This window comes from Denticeps clupeoides, unplaced genomic scaffold, assembly GCF_900700375.1.
Source record: "Denticeps clupeoides unplaced genomic scaffold, fDenClu1.1, whole genome shotgun sequence".
Lineage (NCBI taxonomy): Eukaryota > Metazoa > Chordata > Actinopteri > Clupeiformes > Denticipitidae > Denticeps > Denticeps clupeoides.
In genome coordinates, this window is record NW_021629853.1 from 1 (window position 1) to 14,941 (window position 14,941).

General features: G+C 37.2%; 1 protein-coding gene across 6 annotated transcripts; it reads left to right on the forward strand.

Annotated features, from left to right (window-relative positions):
* Window positions 1-55: 55 nt before the first annotated feature.
* Window positions 56-13,938, forward strand: LOC114776060 (mucin-3A-like). Of its 6 annotated transcripts, none has more exons than XM_028966664.1 (27): window positions 56-7,123; window positions 7,233-7,354; window positions 7,439-7,500; window positions 7,634-7,692; window positions 7,843-7,906; window positions 8,007-8,161; window positions 8,269-8,390; window positions 8,474-8,535; window positions 8,669-8,727; window positions 8,878-8,941; window positions 9,042-9,196; window positions 9,307-9,428; window positions 9,512-9,573; window positions 9,707-9,765; window positions 9,916-9,979; window positions 10,076-10,230; window positions 10,334-10,455; window positions 10,539-10,600; window positions 10,711-10,769; window positions 10,943-11,042; window positions 11,113-11,163; window positions 11,271-11,428; window positions 11,557-11,678; window positions 11,766-11,827; window positions 11,911-12,011; window positions 12,274-12,422; window positions 13,515-13,934. In XM_028966664.1, the coding sequence occupies exons 1-27, from the start codon at window positions 64-66 to the stop codon at window positions 13,608-13,610; spliced, it is 9,528 nt and encodes a 3,175-aa protein (XP_028822497.1). In that variant the 5' UTR covers window positions 56-63; the 3' UTR covers window positions 13,611-13,934. The 6 variants fall into 6 exon arrangements, with proteins under 6 accessions (XP_028822497.1, XP_028822499.1, XP_028822500.1 ...); XM_028966666.1 differs by having other exon boundaries at window positions 9,919-9,979; XM_028966667.1 differs by having other exon boundaries at window positions 8,881-8,941.
* The last annotated feature ends 1,003 nt before the right edge of the window (window positions 13,939-14,941 follow it).

A 14,941-nucleotide genomic window follows, 5' to 3' on the forward strand; every position in this document is an offset into this window, starting at 1 on the left:
TTAAGCACTACTACATCTCAGTTGACTAAAGAGGGATTTGCAACGGTGGGACCAACCACTACAATGGAAGCTTTGGCTGCAGCAGATTCAATTAATACTACAACAACCCTTTCTCCTTCAACCACTTCTGAAGCAACCACACAGCTCACAATAACAGAAACTTTGCAACCTACAAAAACTGAGACAATCACATCAACTGCAACAACGTCTGTGTCTACAATACAATTGAGTTTGACAACACCTTCTACTTTAGGAGCTACTACATCTCACTTGACCTCACCTGAATCTACAACTGTGGAAAAAACAACCACCACAACGGAAATTCCAACATCAGCGGAATCCATTTCTATAACAACAATTTCTCCCTCAACCACCTCCCTAACAACACAACTCAAATCAACAGATATTGTACAACCTACAACCGAGAAGCAAACAACCCAGCTTGCTTCTATAACATCTACAACACCTGACACAACAACATCATCCATAACAACTTTTGTGTCAACTCCAGAAGTGAGTACAACCACAGCTTCTACTTTAGGAGCTGCTACATCTCACTTGACTTCACCTGAATCTACAACTGTGGAAACAACAACAACCACAACTGAAGCTTTAACATCAGCGGAATCCATTTCTACAACAACAATTTCTCCTTCAACCACCTCCCAAACAACACAACTCACAACAACAGAAATTGTACAACCTACAACTGAGAAGCAAACAACCCAGCTTGCTTCTACTACATCTACAACACCTGAAGCAACAACATCGTCCAAGACAACTTTTGTGTCAACTCCAGAAGTGAGTACAACCACAGCTTCTACTTCAGGAGCTACTACATCTCACTTGACTACACCTGAATCTACAACCGTGGAAACAACTGCAACAACAGAAGCTTCAACAAAAACAGAATCAATTTCTACAACAACTATTTCTCCTTCAACCACCTCCCAAACAACACAACTCACAACAACAGAAATTGTACAACCTACAACCGAGAAGATAACAACCCAGCGTGCTTCTACTACATCTACAACACTTGACACAACTACATCATCCATAACAACTTTAGTATCAACTCCAGAAGTGAGTACAACCACAGCTTCTACTTTAGGAGCTACTACATCTCACTTGACTACACCTGAATCTACAACTGTGGAAACAACAACCACAACTGAAGCTTCAACATCAGCGGAATCCATTTCTACAACAACAATTTCTCCTTCAACCACCTCCCAAACAACACAACTCACAACAACAGAAATTGTACAACCTACAACCGAGAAGCAAACAACCCAGCTTGCTTCTACTATATTTACAACACTTGACACAACAACATCATCCATAACAACTTTAGTGTCAACTCCAGAAGTGAGTACAACCACAGCTTCTACTTTAGGAGCTACTACATCTCACTTGACTACACCTGAATCTGCAACTGTGGAAACAACAACAACCACAACTGAAGCTTCAACATCAGCGGAATCCATTTCTACAACAACAATTTCTCCTTCAACCACCTCCCAAACAACACAACTCACAACAACAGAAATTGTACAACCTACAACTGAGAAGCAGACAACCCAGCTTGCTTCTAGTACATCTACAACACCTGAGACAACAACATCATCCATAACAACTTTTGTGTCAACCCCAGAAAAGAGTACAACAACAGCTTCTACTTTAGAAGCTACTACATCTCACTTGACAACAACTGAATCTACAACCATGGAATCAACAACAACAGAAGCTTCGACTACAACGGAATCCATTTCTACAACAATTTCTCCTTCAACCACCAATCAAACAACACAACTCACAACAACAGAAATTGTGCAACCTACAACTGAGAAGCAAACAACCCAGCTTGCTTCTATAACATCTACAACACCTGAGACAACAACATCATCCATAACAACTTTTGTGTCAACTCCACAACAGAGTACAACCACAGCTTCTACTTTAGGAGCTACTACATCTCACTTGACTACACCTGAATCTACAACCATGGAAACAACAACCACCACAACGGAAGCTTCAACAACAACAGAATCAACTTCTACAACAACAATTTCTCCTTCAACCACCTCCCAAACAACACAACTCACAACAACAGATATTGAGCTACCTACAACTGAGAAGAAAACAACCCAGCTTGCTTCTACTACATCTACATTACCTGAGACAACAACATCATCCAAGACAACTTTAGTGTCAACTCCAGAAGTGAGTACAACCACAGCTTCTACTTTAGGAGCTACTACATCTTACTTGACAACAACTGAATCTACAACCATGGAATCAACAACAACAACAACAGAGGCTTCGACTACAACGGAATCCATTTCTATAACAACATATTCACCTTCAACCACATTCAAAACAACAGATCTCACAACAACAGAAATTGTGCAACCTACAACTGAGAAGCAAACAACCCAGCTTGCTTCTACTACAACTACAACACTTGAGACAACAGCATCATCTATTACATCTTTTGTGTCTACACCAGAATTGAGTACAACCATGGCAATTACCTTAGAAACAACTACATCTCAGCTGAGTGCAGCTGTATCTACCACCGTGGAATTCCCAATCACAACAGAAGCTTCAACATCAACGGAATCCATTTCTACAACAACATATTCTCCTTCAACCACCTCCCAAACAACAGATCTCACAACAACAGATATTGTGCAACCTACAACTGAGAAGCAATCAACACAGCTTGCTTCTACTACATCTACAAAACCTGACACAACAATATCATCCATAACAACTTTTCTGTCTACACCAGAAGTGAGTACAAGAACAGCTTCTACTTTAGGAGCTACTACATCTCTCTTGACTGCAGCTGTATCTACAACCGTCGAATTACCAACCACAACGGAAGCTTCAACATTAACGGAATCTATTTCTACAACAACAATTTCTCCTTCAACCACCTCCCAAACAGCACAACTGACAACAACAGAAATTGTGCAACCTACAACTGAGAAACAAACAACCCAGCTTGCTTCTACTACATCTGCAACACCTGACACAACAATATCATCCATAACAGCTTTTCTGTCTACACCAGAAGTGAGTACAACCACAGCTTCTACCTTAGAAACAACTACATCTCAGCTGAGTGCAGCTGTATCTACCACCGTGGAATTCCCAATCACAACAGAAGCTTCAACATCAACGGAATCCATTTCTACAACAACATATTCTCCTTCAACCACCTCCCAAACAACAGATCTCACAACAACAGATATTGTGCAACCTACAACTGAGAAGCAAACAACCCAGCTTGCTTCTACTACAGCTACAACACCTGACACAACAATATCATCCATAACAACTTTTCTGTCTACACCAGAAGTGAGTACAACCACAGCTTCTACTTTAGTAGCTACTACATCTCAGCTGATTGCAGCTGTATCTACAACCATGGAATTCCCAATTACAACAGAAGCTTCAACATCAACGGAATCCATTTCTACAACAACAATTTCTCCTTCAACCACCTTCCAAACAACCGATCTCACAACAACAGAAATTGTCCAACCTAAAACTGAGAGGCAAACAACCCAGCTTGCTACTACTACAGCTACAACACTTGAGACAACAACATCATATATAACAAATTTTGTGTCTACACCAGAAGTGAGTACAACCACAGCTTCTACCTTAGAAACAACTACATCTCAGCTGAGTGCAGCTGTATCTACAAACATGGAATTCCCAATCACAACAGAAGCTTCAACATCAACGGAATCCATTTCTACAACAACATATCCTCCTTCAACCACCTCCCAAACAACACAACTCACAACAACAGAAATTGTGCAACCTACAACTGAGAATCAAACAACCCAGCTTGCTTCTACTGCATCTACAACACCTGAGATAAAAACATTATCCCTGACAACTTTTGTGTCAACTCCAGAAGTGAGTAAAACCACAGCTTCTACCTTAGAAACTACAACATCTCACATGATTGCAGCTGTATCTACAACCGTGGAACTAACAACAACAACAGAAGCTTCAACTACAACAGAATCCATTTCTACAACAACAATATCTCCTTCAACCACCTCAACAGATTATGTGCAACCTACAACTGCTTTTACTACATCTACAACACCTGAGAAAACAACATCATCCATTACATCTTTTGTGTCTTTACCAGAAATGACTACAACCACGGCTTTTACCTTAGAGACTACTACATCGCAGTTGACTACATCTGGATCTACAACTGTGGAATCAAGCACAACAGCTGAAATATTTGCTGCAACAGAATCAATTGATACTTCAACAGAAACAGTGGAATCAACCACAACATCGGAAGCTTCAAATACATCAGAATCAGTTTCAATGACAACAATATCTCCTTCAACATTTTCACAAATGACAGCACAAATCATAAGAACAGAAAGTGTGGAACCTACAACTGAGAGGCAAACAACCCAGCTTGCTTCTACTACATCTACAACACCTGAGATAACAACATTACTCCTGACAACTTTTGTGTCTTCACCGGAATTGAGTACCACCCCAGCTTTTACGTTAAGCACTACTAAAACTCAGGTGACTACAGGTGAAACTACAACTGCCAAATCAACGATAATAAAAGGAGTATTGGCTTTAACAGAATCAATTTCTGCAACAACAGTTTCTCCTACAACAAATTCCCAAAGAACAACAAAACTCACAACAACAGAATCTATGAATTTTACAACTGAAAGTCAAACGACCCAGCTTGCTTCTACTACACCTTCAACATCGGAGATAACCACATCAATCGTGACAAATTATATATCTACGCCAGAATTGAGTACTACAACAGCTTTTACCTTAGGCACTACTACATCACAGTTGAATACAGTTGAATCTACAACTGTGGAATCAGCCACAACAAAAATTTTGGCCACAACAGAAACAATTCCTATGTTATCAACAACAGCTTCTCCTTTAACCACTTCCCAAATGGCAACACAACACACAACAACAGAAACTGTGGAACCTACAGCTGAAAGTCAATCCACCCAACTTGTTTTTATAAGATCTACAACACCTGATACAACAACAACACCAACTGCAACAACTGAAGCTTCAGCTACAACCGACATTTTAACAACCACTGCTCGATCCCCTTTCCAAAAAACAGGGCCACTTACGGCAAACGAATCTGTGGAACCAATAAATGACAATCAATCCAGTAAACTACCATTTACTACAGCTACAACAGTTGGTATTACACCCACACCAATTGTTGAACTGAGTTACACCACAGCATCTCCCTTAGATCATATAACACTTCAATTCACAACAAGTACAGCAGAAACAGTGGAATCAACCACAACAACTGAAGCTTCAACATTAACAGAAGCACAAACTACAATCACTGCTTTTTCATCTACATCCCAAACAACAGGTGAACTCACACCAAACAAATCAGAGGAACCTACAACTAAAAGTCAATCCACTCAACTTCTTTTTACTAAATCTACAACACTTGATGTTACATCCATACCAAGTGTTGTATCTAAAGCAGAACTGAGTAACACCACAGCATCTTTCTTAGACACTACAGCAGAATCTACAACACCTGAATTAACCACTACATCTAAAGCTTCAGCTACAACAGAAGCAATAACTGCAACCACTGCTTTTTCATTCGCATCTCAAACAACAGGTCGACTCATACCAACAGAAACTGTGGAACCTACAATTGAAAGTCAATTCACAATGCTTCCTTCTACCACACGTACAAAAACTGATGTTACAATTACACCAAGTGTTGTGGCTACAGCAGAACTCAGTAACACAACAGGTCAACTTACACCAAGTGAATCTGTGGAACCAACAACTAAAATTCAGTCCACTCAAGATCCATTTACTAAATCTGCAACACTTGATATTACAACCACACTAATTGATGTATCTACAGCGGAATTGAAGAAGACCACATCACCTACCTTAGACACTATAACCCGTCAATTGACAAGTACAGAAGAATCTACAACCATGGAATCAAACAGCACAAAAGAAGCTTCAGCTACAACAGAAGCAGTAAATACAAGCACTGCTTTTTTATCAATATTTCAAACAACAGGTCAACCCACACCATCAGAAACTGTGGAACCTACAACTGAAAGTCAATCCACTCATCATTCATTTACTATATCTACAACACTGGAATCAAGCAGCACAACTGAAGCTTCAGCTACAACAGAAGCAATAGCTACAAACACTGCTTATTCATTCGCATCCATTCATTCGCAAACAAGACAATTCACAGCAACAGAAACTGTGGAACCTACAACTGAGGGTCAATCCAGACAAATTCCTTTTACCACATTTAGAACACCTGATAAAACAACCACATCAACTGTCACAACTGAAGCATCATCTACAAAATTAGGTATAACTACAACCACTGTTCCTTCATTCACTTCCCAAACAACAAGTCAACTCACACCAACAGAAACTGAGGAATATACAACAGAAAGTCTAACAACCCAACTTCCTTCTACTACATCTTCGAAACCTGATATAACAACCACAAAAACGGTTGTGTCTACACCAGAATTGAGTAAGACCATAGCTTCTACCCTAGGGGCAATTACATCCCAGTTGACTACATCCAATTTTACAAAAGTGGAAACAACATCCATCATAAAGGAAAGTACTGTCTCTTCAACCACCTCCAAAACAACACAACAGCTCTCTACAAAAACTCCGGAACCGACAAATGAAAGTCAATTAAGCCAATTTCCTTTATCTACATTTGATATAACACCTGATAGAACAACACCACCTTCTGGATCTATAACAGAACTGAGTAGCACCAATGCTTTTACCTTTGACAGTACAACACCTCAGTTGACTACACCGACAAAAGAAAAAATGACTGCTACTTCTGGAACTTTACTGAGTTCTGCAACAACCTCAACAACTGCGCATACAGATATAAAAATGATAGCATATGTGTACTGCCACCTGGTCTTCAACTCTTCCACACCCATCGCCAGTGACACCGCAGCAGTTAATACTACACGCATACTTCTGTTGTCTTTATCTGCAAGCTTCAATCAAATAATTCAGATGGAAAATGTGACATACGAAGGTAAGTCAACTGTTAGAGCTACAAACTGTCAGAACTTTTTTCTAGATTTTATCACATAATTTTTCATACCTTCATGTAAAAAAAATGTCCTATTTTGTTAACTTTACAGAAATATCAGGGACTTCATATGCAGTCATCATCAGCTTAAGGCTAAACAATGTCAGCACGCCAGAGAAAAGGGAATCTGCAAACGACACATATAACCAAATTCAGAATACTATTAATAACATGGTAAGTACAGTTTTAATGCATGGTACGTATTTGAAAAATTCCTGCTGAAACGCACTTTATAAATTTCATAAAATTCCCATGTAGCTCAACACAGTCTTCAGTGATTTTGGACAAAGTCCTTTGACTTTCCAAAGTGCAAACTTCATGTAAGTCCTGACATTTTTCTGAATGTTCATTTTCTCCATTCTTTATGTAAAAAGCATTACAAACATCTTGCTAAAACGGTTACATGGAAAATGCCTTCAGATTTTAAACAGCATTATATTGTTGTCTTATCAGGATAAATTCAGATTATATTGAAGGGCACATGGAGTATATTATCCAGGAAAATGAAAGTGGTGAGTTTCTGTTAATTCACTTGTAGCCTGTGGTAGATTTATTTTCTCTTATACAATGAAATGCATAAGTTATATTGGACATGAAGCATGAGTTTCGTTCGCATAAATAACCTTTTTATTATAATCTCTTGATGTGATTGTTTGCCTTAGCAGGTATGATCAGTACCACTACGGTGCCCATGATTCCAGTGTCAATCACCCCTCAAGTCAACATGTATGTAAAGTTTTCTATAGAGTACTTTTCAAAATTATGAGCTTGTCAATGTGATTTATTTTTGATCTGAAAACAATTGCTGCTTTTGTTTTAATTAAAGAGTGGGGTCAGCTCTCATCTACGCTTATCTGGTCTTCAACTCTTCCACACCCATCGCCAGTGACACCGCAGCAGTTAATACTACACGCACACTTCTGTTGTCTTTGTCTGCAAACTTCTATCAAACAATTCAGGTGGAGAATGTGACATATGAACGTAAGTCCAGAGCTACAAGAGCTACAGGCTGTCAGAACTTTTTTCTAGATTTTATCACATAATTTTCCTACCTTCATGTAAAAAAAAATGTCCTATTTTGTTAACAGAAATATCAGACACTTCATATGCAGTCATCATCAGCTTAAGGCTAAACAATGTCAGCATGCCAGAGAAAAGTGAATCTGCAAACGACACATATAGCCAAATTCAGAATACTATTAATAACATGGTAAGTGCAGTTTAAAGGATGGTACTTATTTGATAAATTCCTGCTGAAACACACTTTATAAATTACATAAAATTCCCATGTAGCTCAACACAGTCTTCAGTGATTTTGGACAAAGTCCTTTGACTTTCCAAAGTGCAAACTTCATGTAAGTCCTGAAATTTTTCTGAATGTTCATTTTCTCCATTCTTTATGTAAAAAGCATTACAAACATCTTGCTAAAACGGTTACATGGAAAACGCCTTCAGATTTTAAATAGCATGATATTGTTCTTTTATCAGGATGAATTCAGATTATATTGAAGGGCACATGGAGTATATCATCCAGGAAAATGAAAGTGGTGAGTTTTTGTAAATTCACTTGTAGCCTGTGGTAGATTTTTTTTCTCTTATACAATGAAATGCATAAGTTATATTGGACATGAAGCATGAGTTTCGTTCGCATAAATAACCTTTTTATTATAATCTCTTGACGTGATTTGTTGGTTTAGCAGGTATGATCAGTACCACTACGGTGACCCTGTTTCCAGTGTCAATCACCCCTCAAGTCAACATGTATGTAAAGTTTTCTATAGAGTACTTTTCAAAATTATGAGCTTGTCAATGTGATTTATTTTTTATCTGAAAACAATTGCTGCTTTTGTTTTAATTAAAGAGTGGGGTCAGCTCTCATCTACGCTTATCTGGTCTTCAACTCTTCCACACCCATCGCCAGTGAGACCACAGCAGTTAATACTACACGCACACTTCTGCTGTCTTTGTCTGCAAACTTCTATCCAACAATTCAGGTGGAGAATGTGACATATGAACGTAAGTCAAGAGCTACAAGAGCTACAGACTGTCAGAACTTTTTTCTAGATTTTATCACATAATTTTTATACCTTCATGTAAAAAAATGTCCTATTTTTTTAATGTAACAGAAATATCAGACACTTCATATGCAATCATCATCAGCTTAAGGCTAAACAATGTCAGCATGCCAGAGAAAAGTGAATCTGCAAACGACACATATAGCCAAATTCAGAATACTATTAACAACATGGTAAGTGCAGTTTAATGGATGGTACTTATTTGATAAATTCCTGCTGAAACACACTTTATAAATTATATAAAATTCCCATGTAGCTCAACACAGTCTTCAGTGATTTTGGACAAAGTCCTTTGACTTTCCAAAGTGCAAACTTCATGTAAGTCCTGACATTTTTCTGAATGTTCATTTTCTCCATTCTTTATGTAAACAGCATTACAAACATCTTGCTAAAACGGTTACATGGAAAACGCCTTCAGATTTTAAATAGCATTATATTGTTCTCTTATCAGGATGAATTCAGATTATATTGAAGGGCACATGGAGTATATCATCCAGGAAAATGAAAGTGGTGAGTTTCTGTTAATTCACTTGTAGCCTGTGGTAGATTTATTTTCTCTTATATAATGAAATGCATAAGTTATATTGGACATGAAGCATGAGTTTCGTTTGCATGAATAACCCTTTTATTATAATCTCTTGATGTGATTGTTTGCCTTAGCAGGTATGATCAGTACCACTATGGTGCCCATGATTCCAGTGTCAATCACCCCTCAAGTCAACATGTATGTAAAGTTTTCTATAGAGTACTTTTCAAAATTATGAGCTTGTCACTGTGATTTATGATCTGAAAACAATGGATGCTTTTGTTTTATATAAAGAGTGGGGTCGGCTCTCATCTACGCTTATCTGGTCTTCAACTCTTCCACACCCATCACCAGTGAGACCGCAGCAGTTAATACTACACGCACACTTCTGTTGTCTTTGTCTGCAAACTTCTATCAAACAATTCAGGTGGAGAATGTGACATATGAACGTAAGTCAAGAGCTACAAGCTGTCAGAACTTCTAGATCTTTTTGCATAATTTTTTTTTTTCATTCATCTCTGAAAGATGACAGTACATTTTTTTACTTCACAGGAAGTTCAGAGACCTCATATGCAGTTATTATCATCTTAAGGCTAAGCAATGTCAGCATGCCAGAGTTAAGTGAATCTGCAAATGACACATATAACCAAATTCAGAATACTATTAACAACATGGTAAGTACAGTTTAATGGATTCTAGTTATTTGTAAATTTCCTGCTGAAATGCATATATTTAATGACATTCTATTCCCATGTAGCTCAACACAGTCTTCAGTGAACATGGACAAACTCTTTTGATCTTTCAATATGCAAACTTTATGTGAGTGCTGACATTTAAAAAATCTTTTACTGTCTTAGTTTTTCATGTAAACAGCAGTAATATCTTGCCAAGACAGTTAAATGGAAAATGACTTTTTGATCTCTTATTAGGACAAATTCAGATCAAATTGAAGGGCTCATGGAATATACAATCCAGGAAAGTGAAACTAGTGAGTTTCTAAAATCTCTATTGGTAACATGTGGTAGTGGTGTTGTGACATTTTATTTGGTTTGATGTATTAAAATGCATATGCAGCATAATGAGCATTTTTTGTTTGTAGTACATCCTATTTAATCATTATGTAACTCATTTTGTGTATGAATTCTCTATATCCATGTTTAGCCACACCATTTACAACTACAGCCACATCAATGTCTACAACAGAGGGTTTTGATACAGCAAGCGCAACTGAAGCTGAGCCTGCTAGCACAAAAATTACACTGTATGTATTATAATATAATACTTATATAATAATTGGTAACTGAACATCACTAATTTGCATTCTGTCACAGCCTTTGGTCAGGTGCATCAGTACCAGAAACCACTACGGTTCCTCAGACTGTGTATGTATAAAATCCTGAACCTTGTAATCTATCAACTAGCTTTAATAACATGTAGACAATTGTGATGTTCTGTTATGTAACAAAATATTCTGTCATGTAATTTGTAGACTTGGTACAGTTTTGATCTACATACGACTGGTGTTTCAAACTTTGGGTCCCATTCCCAGTGAGAGTGCAGTCCTCAATGCTGCTAACACCCTATTGGACTCTAGAGTCAGGACCACCCTGAATAATCCAGTGAAAAATCAAAATGTTACTTATGAGAGTAAGTCTCACGATTAGTGGTCTCTCCAACAACTTAATTAGATGATGCTTTTGTAAGACTTGAAAGCTAAAACAGCTATTTTGTAACATATTGCAACAAAACATTTGACCAAACTGTCCTTTTTCCAGGAATAAACAGCACTGCATTTGCTATCAACTTTGGATATGGCATCAGCAATGTTGTAATGTCATCACATTTTACCCTCAGAAATGACACATATATCTTAATTGAGAGTTCTGTCAATAAACTGGTGAGTTAAATATATACATATTCAATTGCCAATAGAAGAATTTCAATGGATCACTATTCTAATTTGACTTGTTGTTTTCACCCACAGCTCAACATGATTTTGAGCAACAACAATACAATTCCATTTACATTTGGACCTTTAAAATTTTTGTGAGTCAGTAGTGGAAGCATAAACTTCATCATTGTTCAGTATCATACACATTATTTCTTAAGCTCTCACTGTTTTCTTATAGGGATGGAACCAATGAAATTCAGGCTGATGTACAATATGTTTTTAATGAGAGTGACTTGAAATCACCAAGTCTCTTCCTGGAGGAGATCATGAAACTTAGTGGTATGTTGTTGTTTTTTTGCCATATATTCCTAACATCAGTTCTTTTTGAGGTGTCCATGTTACTTGAAAAGTGTCCACACATGCATACAGTCCATTAGGAGTTCTAGTCCCTGTAAAACAGACAATCTATGTTCATGGTTAACTTGGTGGTTTGTGAGAATATTTGCGGAAATATAGCGCGGGGGGGTGGGGTGCACGATGTACGGGGAATGGGATTTATTAATAATAAATACAAATAAATGGTGTCCCATTTCCTTTCCAGGTCTACAGCCAACCACAGCAACTATTACAGAAATAACAAGTAATAATACAACAACAGCATCAGCAGGAGGCTTTCCTGGATGGGCTTTAGCAATCATTATACCCTGCGGTATTGCAATCATCCTTGTTCCACTCTGGATCCTTCTTTGTGTAAGTCACATTGTACATGTACAATGTAAATTTTCTATACTAAATCTATACTAATCAGACACAACCTTACAACAACTTGTAAAAAAAAAATAAAAAATCAATGTAGCAGATCTTTTAGTCTATATTATGTTTTATGGATGAAACTGATCTTTTCCCATTATCCCAGTGATGCTTTATTCAAATAAGATCTTTGGGAATTTGGAGAAGTCAAAATTACTTTCCTTAAACCTTCCCAGAATATATAAGCTGTGTCTATAATATATCAGAGTGTGTCTATAAGTAAAGATAAACATAGAAGGGACTCTGCTTTTGCTGCTGTGGGATGATCTGCCTTTTCATTTTGGACAGGGTTCTTCTCTGTCTGTTTTAATACCCCATCTTTTTTCATTGGCTATTGACCCCCTGTGAGACATTGATATTTAGTATATTTAATTAGATTGTATATCTTTTTTGTTATTATTTTGTGAATCAATTCTTATAAAATTGTATTTGTTTCATTTTTATTCTCTGTACAGCACTTTTTTCCTGTGTGGTTCTTTTAAAGTGCTTTATAAATAAAGTTGGTATGGTATGGTAAACTGTCATTTAGATGAAGGAGTGAAGAACATCACGTGTCTTCAAAAACTAGCAATCTTCCCATAGCACAGTCTACTTCTATTGCTTCCTTGAGCAAATAATGCACAAATACTAAACATCAGAGTACTGTATTTCTGGTGGTGTACTATGGTCAGCATAGACTCTCAGATCTTTTTGCAGCTACACAGTCCCAAAAGAAGCCAACTGCAACATATTTAATTCTAATTTGCATTATATAATTATATAATAGTTTAATAATAGTTTACGTCGCCATTGACTGGTTTTGATGTTGTGGCATAAACAGTGATGATAACTGAGAAATCACTTATGACATGGTAAAACATCAGGTTACATTTGCATGCATGTTGACAAGATTTTATTTTTCAGCTAATGAAATTCTTTTTAGATTTTTTTCAAACAAAAGACATTTACAATTTAGGCTAAACATTCATTGTCACTTGGACTGATGAATACATGCAAAATAATAATATGAAAATTATGTTTTTTTTCTGGCAGTGTTTGCTGTGTGGCTGTTGCGCAGCCCTCAGGAGACGTTGGAGAAGACGGCAATCTTACAATGTTCAGTACACTACACGCAATGGTCTATTCTGAGTGTATTTGCACAAATAATGATTAACATGTATTATTTAAATGTTTGAAAAGTTGTTCTGTTATGAAATTAATGGGTTTTTGAGTTACAATGTAAGAATGGTTCAACTAACACAGTGTATGTTTCGTACAGACAGTATGTTTCTTATTGTTTTGTGAATCTGCTTGTATTTATTAACTTATTTTTAATTATTCAATTTACTGTATTTAATTTCTTCATTTATGCAAAGGTTTTATAACATTAGTCATTATGTTCTGGAATTAAATTATTTAACAATATATTTATTAAACATGTGTGTACCGTTTACCGTTCTGCTACTCTGACCTGCTGTAATTAAAAAAAATAAAAAATTCTCAGATATTAATAAATGGTAAAAAAGCAAACACAAACATCCAGTCCATATTACCTATCCTTTCAGTATGATATGATGTTTGTAAATTTGTTTCAGTGATTGGTAAAAATTGTTGTAAATTAGCTTTATTACATTTTTTGTAAAATTGAATTTTAATTTGGTTTGCTAATCTCAGCCACCATCACCATATGATGCGTTTTAATTATGGCAAGAGGAAGTGAAATGGAGGCTAGAGGGAGGCTAGGCGACTATGCTTTAAACTAGCACATTTTCCCACACATTTTCTTCTTAGCTTAGTGTACATGCAAAGAAATCTGATCTTTTTGAAAACTCTAGTTGTCAGTTCGAGCTCAGGACAGGTCTGATCCCCACCCCAGCATTCAACATAAATCTTCATGTTCTGATGCAATCGAAGTGATTTTAGTAAAGCTAAAATCACTTGTATTGTTACGGAACCACTGCGGGACCAGAACGTGAGGTACCCAGGTGCAATTGGACGCAAGGAAGCAGGTAAGTTTCCGCCAGTTTAATATGCAAACGAGAGCCAGTGTGAGCCTCAACACCTCACGGATGTTGATGTTCGCATTCTAAATTGAATTGGGGAAGGAATAGGATGAGAGGAAAGATTTGAGAGTTGAGGAGATGAACAGGATAAATCTTACGTAGCTGAGGTGGAAAAAGAGCAGAGTCGAGTTGATGAATGCCTACCAATGTGTGAGCAGCTGGCAGTGACCAGCTTGCCAATTTATGGGAGTCACGTTACCATCATCTCTGTGTTGTTTCCGGTCACGTGGATGGACACACGTGAGACTTATTCACTTTCCACACCAGCAGCTCTCAAAAGGAAAATTAATGCTGTAAGATGCTGTAGACATTGAAACTGAGTACTTCCCAGCCTGTAGGGGGTGTATGAGGAAGGGAAGAGAAAAGGAAATTTGCAGTGCAAGGAGAGAAGTATAAAATAAAGACCAAGAATGTGGT